Genomic DNA, 11425 nt, shown 5'->3' with positions numbered 1-11425 from the left:
TTTTTTTAGTTATTAGAATTTTTAAAAAAAAAAAAAAAAAAAAAAAAAAAACAATCCGTTGTGTGATGATGTGACCATCTAATTTCCCTCTGGATAGTTTGCATTAACATCTAACAAATGACCAGTTTGGATTTTAGTCAGTTTTTAGATCGCCTATTAGAATAACAAGGTAATCAAAACATACCAAAACAGGTATGTGAAAGCAAAAGTTGCTGACGAATCAGCTTTCACTTGCTGCTTGTGTCAGCCTTTTTGGTAATATGAGTGATAGGAAAATGCAGGTCACTGGGTTGCATAAAACAACCAGTTTTAAAAATTTATGGTGTCAGGTTTTTGTATCAGTAGATAGAATCTCTCAGCTGTCAAACAGCAGGGAGAAGAAAATAGATCACACTATCTTGACTGTTATTTTTATTGTTTACATTTTTAACCAGTTTTGTTTGTGTATGGAAGCATGCATTTTATTAAATGAAATATGAGAAAATATGTCAGATAGTTATAAAATCTAGAACAACTAATGATTACCGTATTTTTCGGATTATAAATTGCTACTTTTTTTTCCACATTTTGCGCCATGCGGCTTTTATGTGGATTTTTCTTCAACCACCAGGGGGCTCTGTAGCAGGAAATGAATCATTGGAAGTCAGAATTGGAACTCAAAGAAGAAAGCGCTAATCTTCATTTCGAACAAGCACATGCTAGCAGCAGGCACGACGGAGAAATGTTTTCAAAACTCATTCCCCCTCATCATGGAAATCACACGAAGAAGTTCATGTGATGCCGCTTTTAAGTTGAAGGCCATCGATCTGGCAGTACAGATCGATAACCGCTGCACGTAAACTCGGCGTCTTTAATAGATTTATTAAGGACGTAAATCGCGTCCTCTGCTGCATCCTTGTGGAAAACCGAGAGCTGCGGAGATGCCAGCGGCTTATAGTGAGGTGCGCTCTATAGTCCAGGTAATACGGTAGATTTTTCAAAAGAATATGTGCATTAATGTAGTCTGACTTTGTTTGATAATTAAAAAAATAATAATAATTCAGTCATAACAAGTATTGTGAAGACTTGGCCTGCCTATATGCTTATTTGGGATTTTGTTATCTTGTCATGTGAAGTTGCCCACCTTGTCATGGATGGATGGATGAATTAAATATTATGTCACAAGATGTTCATTCATCTTAACAATCAAAAGATAAGAACGATAAAATTATGTAATTCACAAGTATCAAACACCTTGTTGCATTTGATCTTAAAATGCTGTCTTTTGCTTCTCAGAGAAAATTTATGATGAACCATTTATTATCCCAGCCTCTCCCAAAGACCGCCTAAAGTAGCTTTTCTGTTAACAGGATGGTTCTACTCGGTCTACTCGGTCTTGCTCACTTCCTCCCATCATTTACATCCCCGGTGTTTTGCTTGGTGAATTTGGCAGATAAATGTCTCGTGGGTAGTGAAACATTTTCCATCTCATAGGCACAGACTATTGGGGCAAAGTCCTTTTTCAGCAAGGCCAAAGTCATCTGTAAAACCAGCGGTGTGGTAACATCAGCTAGATCAGTATATGCAATTACTTTGTTGTTGTTTTTTTTGCTTGTTTTTATGGAACAAAATATTTAATATTGAGAAAAAAAATAACAGTAAAGTGTTCCTTTGCTGAAATGTAAAGTATGTACGTAGATAGGGAAGCTGAGGCATTACATATGCAATAATGACAAAGAAATTCTTTGAATGACACAATCTTATAAGGATATCTGGCTCTAGCACTGTAAACCTGGCTGTTTCTTATTTATGTGCAAATGCACTGAGTCCCGAGCCCGTAAGGCGGGCTAAGATGCCTTCCATCTTGCGCTCTCAAAAGGCTCCAGCTGAGAGAAGCAGGCTGCTTTACCAACATGAGATGCACTGTTGAGATAATAAAAAAGGTTTCTAGAATTCAAATCACAGATCCTCTTATCCACCATACACACACAGAGACATGGTTAATCTGAAGGGAACTGGGAATGAAATTACTTCAAATCTCATTCAAAAACACGATCAAATGTCCTCAATATAAATATTCTGTTGAATTTGACTGATGCATTTATACTCTAGTGACACAAACCAATCAACTCAAAATGATCACCTTTGAAGTTGTATTCCTGATGGAGGCCCTGAGCAAGTTTCGTATTTCTTATTTGCATGTATCTCACTACACCTGGCTAGTAAAACCGAAGTCGATGTCTTATTTGGAGCTTCAGATTTGGCCCTCAAATTACCCAGTTTAGGCTTAAGGTAGTTCCAAGACTACCTTAAGCCTGTTCTAATCCAATTACAGCCACCCTGTTAACAATAGCAATATCAATACAATTATAGATGTATCCGAGTAGAAAATCTGTGTAGTTACTACTTTGCCCAGTTATGCCAATGTACATCATACCTACATTTATGAATATTGTATATGTTTTATTCAAATAAGTGAGCTCTAAGCAAAAAGTGAAATAAAGTCAGGCAGGACTAAAGGTCTATTTTGAGGTTTGAGTTATGGCCACATTTCACAATCTCTTGCTTAAAATCTAAAATATTTACACCAGTTAAAGCTGAAATGAATTATTTTATCCTGAACAGACAGTTGTTCAAATTCTACTTAAAATGTATTTGTGAAATGTTGATTTCTTTTCTTTCTTTTTTTTTTTTTAAATGTCATAATTCAATAGACTTGTCAAACTTGGTCTGAAATACTGTACACTCCGAAACTGACAAAAATGTGGGAAAAAAGCTGTCAGTTTTAGTTTTTAACTATGCTGCTATTCTGATTCCAGTATTTTGCTGCAAACAGACTGGATTGTAGCAGCATCCTTAAAATGACATTGAAAATTCAACCACTAGCCTCATCCCATCACATTCCTAAGTGAGATGACCAAATATCGCTCTGTGAAATATCTTTAAAAATTTCTTAGCTGAGTGCTTAATATTTCTTTTTCATTTTAGTTTTACTCATGTCGTTTTTTTATACAGGACCACAGGCATTTATTTTTTATATTTATAAAGGATAAGCTTTCAGCTCTGCACTTGCACAAAGTAACGAATTTATATTTCAAAGTGTATTTATGTACAGACACATAAAAGCCATTGTACTAATTGCCTTCTTTGGAAATGTCATTGAAAATAACGGCTTTTCTTTTTTCTCTTCCTCTGCTCCTTAATATAATAGGTGTGAGTGGAGGACAGTGGTGAAGTGTGTCGCAAGGATGCCAGAATCAAAGCAACTTCATTGCACCACAGAGCGCACAACAATGTTGGCTCTTGCTCTCCTTTTTGCTCTACAGGTAAAACTGCCCTAGCAGTGTTAAAATTCAAGTGTCCCTTTATAGTTATTTGTTTTGTATCCAATCCTATTTAAGCCAAGATGAAATCTATAGTTGGCATACAAATTCTGACTTTTGACAGCATGTATATTTGCTGGGGATTTAAATGTTCTTTTATTTTATTTTATTTTTTTTTATCACTCCTTTGAAAAGCAGGCATTTCTCAGTTGTTGAACCATATTTTAGCAGTTGGTTTTAACACAGTTAGATCAGGATAATATGAACCAATTTTAGAGCAACCCTTTCATTCCCCCAAAATGCTTCATTTTTTTTTTTTTTTTTTTTTTTTTTTTTTGTGAAGTGTAAACCACATTCCGCATTTATTGTTACAGCCAGGCTACAAAAAAAGGGTTCTGTGTTAAATTGGTCTGTGTGCAGCCCAGATCTGTCAAAATCGTTAAATACAGTCCTTAAATGTGCCGCTAAAATGGTTTGCATGCGCTTACCGAGAAAATTTCTACATGTTTCCACAACTGATGGTGCAAATAAGTCAATAGGATTCAAGAACCACATTACTGCTGTGCTCTATGGTTATAAAGCTACAATTCAAGCCCCGCGTGTCAAGTAGGGACATCTTTTAGTGCAGATGATGTTTGGTGTAAATTCACTTTTATCGAGGCAAACAAAAATATGTGCTTGGCAACTGCAGTGCATCTGTGATAAGTGGGAGAAGCTCACAAGTAAATTGTTAGGATTGCTCTTTGGTTGGCAATACATTTTCAGCTTCAAATGCACTTCAGTTTGAAAAGACATGAAAGGGTTTGTGTTTTGTTCATTTGGACCACAAATAAAAAATCCTTTCATTCATAGGTGGGAAAAAAAAGGGAAAAAAAACTTTTGATTTGAGCTTCAAAGCTTTCAAATGGCTATCATTCTGAAATCAAGCTGCAACAACATGTGGAGTTATTCAAATCTTGACATATCTGTCATTGTTAGCTGCTAGTGCTGCATGTTGGTGTACTGAATATGCTCAGTTCTCTGACAGAAAAAAATGGAGCAATTCTTCAGTTTTTTATATATATATATATATATATATATATATATATATATATATATATATATATATATATATTGTATTGTATTGCTAGTCTATCGATACAGGGTCACCAGCCCAATTAAGGTGTTTAAAGCCCCAGTTGTCAGTTTTGTGTGCAATATGGCACTTCCCAGCCTCCATGAGACACTGAGAGAGCTCTCATAGACAAGTGGGGGTCCAACCTTTTAATACTGGCCTAAACAGGTAGTCGAGAAGCAGCCAAGGGGACCATAATAACTCTGGAGAAACAGCTGAGATCCACAGATTAGGTGGAAGAATCTGATGACAGACCTGTTAGTCATGCAGTCCAGAAATATGGCCCTTTTGGAAGAGTGTCATGGAGAGAACCAATTCTTCTTGTCATCTTTCATTTATCATAAAAGTTCTGCTATCAAACATATGGAATTTGTTTTTAATAAGGTGCAACCAAAAAGGCTGAAGCTGAGGACGGAGGTTTAGCATCTTGCACACTGTAAGCCCCCCCAAACCCCCCCTAAATTAGGGTACAGTGTTAGCAGCTGTGGTTGCTAGAATTTTACGATAAAATTCTGGCGACCACAGCTGTTAATATTTTACCCTAAATTAGAGACGTTTCTTCTGTACAGTACAGGCAAACATGCAACCCAATCTCCGATCACAATATTTAAATCCAGACTTTAATCTAATTTGTAACTGATGGTAAGATTTAAGATTTGTTGTTCATATGTGTTATTCATCCACAAGCCTGAGCTGAATTGCAAAACAAGGTTGGACAAAAATCTTAGTCTATTTAAAGTTGGTGAAGAAGACGTACCCCAAATGACTCTCAGCTGTAGATTCTTGAAAATATGGTTCTACAAAGAGTTGATCCAGTTGTCCTTAATGAACATTACATTGTTCAGAGTTTAAATGCTTTTTAATGCAAATTAAATTAAATTAAATCACAATATAGAAAGTTTAAATGGGGCACTAGGGTACTTTTGCAGATATATATGATTACTTCTGTATGATGGGATCTTGCTTCTTACGTAATACATTTTACTTTGGCAGCCAGAAAACCTACTAGCTTTTAAACGCAGAGCTGTCACCACTGATTTTTTGGAGATTACCGTTTTTCTATTTGAAAATAGTTTTGTCAGTGTTACAGTCAGAAAACACCATTTTTCAGATTTTGTCACAAATAAAACGTGACAATAAAATACCCCTGGGCTCTTTTCTTGGTTGTTACTCCATCATTTTGTAAATGCACTCACATCTGAAGGACAAAAAAAAAACAGAGAGAGAACAAACCTGAATCCCCTGAGTCCACAAAATGTGTAATGTTGTTTTTTTTTTTTTTTCATGTTGTCTCTCGCTCCAGGGTGCTGCACACGCTGCTCCATCAGGAGACAACAAGCTGGTTCGAACCACCAGAGTGAGGAGGCAGATCCCAGAGGGGGATCAGTTTCCCTCTGCTTCCTCAGTCAATCAGACACTACGAGAGCAGCCTCTTGTCTTTAACCACGTGTACAACATTAACGTGCCGATGGAGTCTCTGTGCTCCGTCGACCTGGATGCATCTGTGGCCCCAGGTGACCCTCTCATCCCTCTAATCAGCTGGATATTGTGAAGGCTCAATTTAGAGAAATATTCTTGCCATTTTAGAAGCATGTGCAGTATCAATTTTTATTTTTATTTATTTATTTATTTATTTATTTTATTTAAAAAATTGAAGACGTGTTCTTTGAATTGTGCAGATTCTCACGCTGAGTTGGGATCCAGACCTCCAGCTGAGGGACCAGGGGAGCCAGCCGGGCCAACAGAATACGCGGAGCAGACGCTTGATGCAGAGAGTCAGGTGGCTTTTCTGAACATTATTGTGCACTATTACTTTCAGTAATTTCACATGATGACATAAGTTATTTAGAGACGAGTGTTGTTTTTACCCAAATTAAAATCAGTCACTTTTATAGCCCTTGCTGTTCAATTGGGTTCAGTGCACGGAGTCTGTTTGGATTTTTCCATGTCTATTTGCTCTTATTATACAACAACAAAACAATGCGTTTATTACTGACATACATTCCGACAATCGTTCTAAAATTATAATAATAAAACGGCCTCTTGTCTGGAGCCTGGGCAGTTTGAACAATCAGTGTCCTGTCTTAGCTTGCATTTAAGTTACAGATATCTTCTGCCACTTTCCCTCCTGACCTGTCCCCTCCTCTTGTCCTAAGTGGAATTAACAAAATGCAACTGCATAGGATTTATTTATTTATTTTTTTGATTAGTCTGCATTGCTTCATGTATATTTTTCACCTTGTCTGAGAGTGTTGCTGGTGGGGAGAAACCTTACTGTAAGATAAAACTAAAAAAAATAAATAAATCGTAAAACTGTTTGCGGACTGTTGCATATAAAATTCACTCGCAGTAAACATTGTGCTAGTATTAGTGTTTGACCAAAGAAAGCAAGGCAGTTTGCAGGCCTTTCACTTTTTGTATGTGTGTCTCATGGGTAAGATAAGACTCAAGAAATAGTCTGCATCAGGGGGCCCAAAATTTCTCGTATGCTGATCATAATCTTATACTTAAACAGGAGTCTAAAACCTTAATTCTTCAAACATGAACAAACTCAAGAGGACATTCGAAATAGATGACTTTGTTGCCTTGCCAATGCTGTGAAATTCAAACCAAACTGTTGCTCCTTGCTTAGGTGACGTTTACGCACCGCATCAACATACCAAAAGCAGCGTGCAGTTGTCCAGCGATAACCACAATCCAGCAACTCGCCACCAGAGTGGAGATGCTGGAGAGAGAGGTGTCCATGCTCAGAGCTCAGTGTGGATCTGGATGCTGTGGGGAAGGCTCTGCCATGGGTGAGTTCTGTCGCTTCCTGGCGACAACGCATTTAAATAAAGATTCAGGTTTTTTTGTTTTTTTTTTGTGTGTGTGTGTGTTCTTTATGTAGAAAGAAAGAAAAATTGAACAGGTTAACAAAAACAAACAGACAGACAAACAAGTATGCCAAGCAGAAAACACGAGGCACAGACAACATGGTGTTATTGATTCTGATTGGCATTTTCTTTTTACCCGCTCCGTGGAGAAAGGGTGTAGAGAAACCTCTGATAATTCTCCCATCCATGTTATGAGAAGACCAGCGTGGACAGATCCACAGAATAAATGACGGTTAAAGTATCTGCTTCAATGACACCATCACCCATTTCAAATACTCTCTGAAAACGCTCCATCTCCATGGTGAGAAAATGATTTTCTCTGGCAGTCATGATCAGAATCAGAAAGAGGATGACACACTCAGCCGAGGAGGATGGTTGCTGGAATAATCTAATTGAAGCAACTGTACATTTATATGTCCTGACAACTGTTTTCTAGTCTGTGTTTGCAGTTGTCTTATTAAACACAAAGTCTTTGACTTTGAAATGAGTTTAACAAATTTCATTCAACATGTAATGTTTTCTTTCTTGCTTGAAGAAGGTATCAAACTAGAGCCATTTCGTAAAGCAGCCCGTGTCCACTTTTCGTCTTAGGTCGTCTGGACTTTGTCCCGGGTTGCAGCGGCCACGGGAGCTTCAGCTTTGATCTGTGTGGCTGCATCTGCGAGGAAGGCTGGGGCGGCAAAAACTGCTCCGAGCCTCGTTGCCCAAATGACTGCTCCGGTCAGGGGGTGTGCATCGAAGGGGAGTGCGTGTGTGATCGGGACTTTGGAGGCGACAACTGTTCAGAGCCACGATGCCCCTCCGACTGCTCAGGCAGAGGCCTGTGCATCGATGGGGAATGCATGTGCGAGGAGTCCTTCACAGGCGAAGACTGCATGGTCGGACGGTGTCTCAACGACTGCTCGGATCAGGGGTTGTGTGTCAACGGGACGTGCCAGTGCCGCCCCGGCTATGTGGGAGAAGACTGTTCGTTGGTCTACTGCGCCAACAACTGTAGCAAGAAGGGAGCCTGCAAGGAGGGTTTCTGTGTCTGCCAGGATGGCTTTGCTGGAGATGATTGTAACTCAGGTAAGCTAATTTTATTATTATTATTTTTTTTTACCATAAGAAGTATATTGGCATATGTTATTTAACCATGTGAAAAAAAAAAAAAAAAAAAAAATCCCTCAAAAAAGTTGTTCTTCATTAATAAAGATCTGAAAGATTAAATGCTTGAGGACAGAAACACAATAATAATAATACAAAAACACAAAGTGCAACCGAATCCCCCATGGCTTTTTGTTGCAGTTATTCCTCTCATCATTTGAAGATTCTGACGAAAATCTCAGCACTCTGATTAAATCAGTGTTATATTTGTTGTCGAATGCTTTACAGATGATTATTTGTAAAAAACAAATTATTGAAAAGACAAAAAAATTCTTTACAGAAACAAAAAAAAAATCTCGTCTATGGTTGTTGGAGTGCCCAGACCTTTTCAGTACATGCCCTAGTTTAAAAAAATTTGCTATGTGCAAAATATTAAGACTTTATATGCCTAAATATACGAGGTTTTACCATGAGTGTTCAGTTTTAGTTGGAGTTGTCAAGAAGGCAAAAGAAGCAATATAAAACCACTTATTTTGGCTAACGTGGCTTAATAATTAATCATTTGTCATTTTAAATATAACTGGCTAGAAAACCAGTAGATATCATACTAGAGTGGGTGACCAATGAAAAATGGAAAACTAACTTGAAAAGTCTCACAATTTAAAGAGATTAATTTATCATAAAAAATGTTTTGAACCGATACCGTGTGTATCGATTTGGAGAGTAGTCAGTAATTGTTTTTAAAGCTCTGTGTCCAGGGGCCATGCTTTTTAGTCATGTAACACAAGAGTCTTCTCAAGGTTTCAGTGTTTAGCTCACCAAAAAGGAGAGAAACATCTTAATAATGCAGCTTTTTTTTTCTTTTAAGTGAGCTCTTACATTTAGCCTCACTAGTACCGCACAAAGAAAAATCTATTCAGATCATGTTGCACTAGAAAAATAGCAGTTTCAGTTACCTTGAATGAATGAATGAATTTGGCCTTTTCTCATGTTGTTGATCATTTAAATTTACCTTGTCGGTAGAATTTTACTTCTTAAACTCTAATCTTTTTTGTGACTATGATAAGAGATTTGAAGATCTTAACATGCCTGAAGTTAAAAAATAATTAAAAAAAAATATGTGCATGAACATCTATTGAATTAATTTCTCTTAAAAACGGAGAAAAAAAAAACTTACTGTGTTTTGTGTTTAACATAGATTCCACAAGCTTGAGGTGGGAAGATTACAGGCTTCAGCTCCACCATTGTTAGCATACATGCAGGGCTGTGAAATAAACCTTTTTGTGCTGCAAATGCAAGTAGTGGGGGTGCATGACTTGCTGGACAGCAGAAGGTCTAACGATGTTCATTTGTCAAAAGTCACATTCATCTGGGGAGCCAACTGTCACATTAACTGCAGCTGAGACAGTTTCTGAGCTGTGCCTGCCTTTGTTCAAAGCCGGGCCTCAGTGCCAAAATATCTCATCCTCCTCTGCCATTTGAGTTACCTGTCAACAAAATGATGGATGGGGACAGATAGGGGAGCAAGCGATAAAAAAATCAGGAGGGGAAAATGGTATTTCTAAGGCTGATTCATCCGTTCCATTTCCCCGTATTTAATATCTATACCAAGTGAGAGGGACTGATTGCTTATTTATTTTTATTTTTTTTGTAATTAGCCACTGCTTGTAGGGTGAGTTTGTTGAATACAAAACGTGGCAGTTCAATAACCAGAGGAGCACCGGGTGACAGGCTTAAGTGTTTCATGTTATCAGGAACCGAAGAGAAACGGCATGCATTTTTTTCTTCAATTATGGTGGCCTATATTCTCTCAGTATGTGAAATAATGGAGACTGTTGAATTTAAATTGGATCTTTTTAGTCATGGGGTCAGAAACTACACATATATTTTTATGTGAAAATTCTGTGGCACTGGGTACCTAGACAAAAGGTATTCCCCAGTTTTTCTATGACATCTTGTTAAAAAAAAAAAAAAGGTACAGACATGTTTTATTTTATTTATTTTTTTTTAATCATAAGCCCCTCATCACACCTATTAAAAAATTAAGCCTTGCTTGTTTGTGTTTCTCTATAAAAAATGGACTCAAACACTGAGGGGGAAAAAAATGAGTTGTGCTCAAGCTAATTATTCTGGGTAAACATGAGGGAGAAATGATTTGAGAGAGTAGTTATCGATTTATTTACTAATGGGATCAGCAGACTCACTCTAATATGTGGCACAGATTAAAAATCTAGCAATCTATTGGTTGAAATAATAATAATAATAATAAAACAATGTCTTTAGCTGCTTCTGTTCTACTCGGCTAAGAATCCATGTAAGTAGACTTTAATGGGCACATCATGCAAAGAATGACTAGAATCACAGCATATTGTGAAACAAAGAGGGGAAGGGAAAGCTTCTCCAATCCAAAGACAATGAGTGCAGAGGGGTGTGAAACCAGATTTAAGTGAAATGCATAAAGAAAAAGTAAAGAAATGAGCAAAAAGTGAAAGAGAAGCATAATCTGGCTGTATTTTAGCAGTATTGGAGATTGCAGAGTGCAGAATTTGAAAAAAATGAAGATATTCATCAGAGCTCTACGTCAGAACTTGTTCTAGAAATGTGTTTCCATCTCTCCTTTAGTTCTGTATCTCTGTTTTGGAAAAGCCAAAAGCCACTTCAACCGAGAGTAAAACCATTTTTGCAAAACTAAGGAAATTATTTCAAGCTTTGAGATTTCCATCGACTTGAACGTGATACTTCAAAATGAAACAAAAATTTAATTAAACCACACAGCTCTGTTTTTCCAAGACTGGGAGAATGGATATGAACTATTTCAGCTGCCAATAAAAATACTTGTCTTTTCCAGAAGCATTATACAGCACATACAGCGGTAAAACTAGAAGACATTATTAGCCTGCCTAAGTGGGCGGAGCTCTGCTCGGGTTGCTAGGTGAGCGGCTGGGCTCTATTGGGGTTGCTAGGTGAAGGGCAGTGCCTGTCAATTGAGTTTTTTTTTTTTTTTTTTTTTTTTTTTAAACTTCATTTATAAGACCCTGCTCAACTTTCAA

The 11425-nt window shown here is 37.4% G+C and overlaps 1 protein-coding gene across 3 annotated transcripts in view; it reads left to right on the top strand.

Annotated features, from left to right (window-relative positions):
• Window positions 1–11425, top strand: part of tnr (tenascin R (restrictin, janusin)) — a 110141-nt gene that overhangs the window by 23576 nt on the left and 75140 nt on the right. For all 3 annotated transcript variants that reach the window (XM_015044657.1, XM_015044658.1, XM_015044656.1), the window contains exons 2-6: window positions 3191–3305; window positions 5720–5930; window positions 6096–6196; window positions 7049–7211; window positions 7881–8357. In XM_015044657.1, coding sequence (XP_014900143.1) covers window positions 3228–3305; window positions 5720–5930; window positions 6096–6196; window positions 7049–7211; window positions 7881–8357 — 1030 coding nt within the window. In that variant the 5' untranslated portion in view covers window positions 3191–3227. The remainder of the gene's footprint in view (window positions 1–3190; window positions 3306–5719; window positions 5931–6095; window positions 6197–7048; window positions 7212–7880; window positions 8358–11425) is intronic.

Source organism: Poecilia latipinna, unplaced genomic scaffold (genome assembly GCF_001443285.1).
Source record: "Poecilia latipinna isolate Pla-1442-1.1 unplaced genomic scaffold, P_latipinna-1.0 Scaffold685, whole genome shotgun sequence".
Lineage (NCBI taxonomy): Eukaryota > Metazoa > Chordata > Actinopteri > Cyprinodontiformes > Poeciliidae > Poecilia > Poecilia latipinna.
This window is presented reverse-complemented; position numbering and strand designations above follow the sequence as displayed.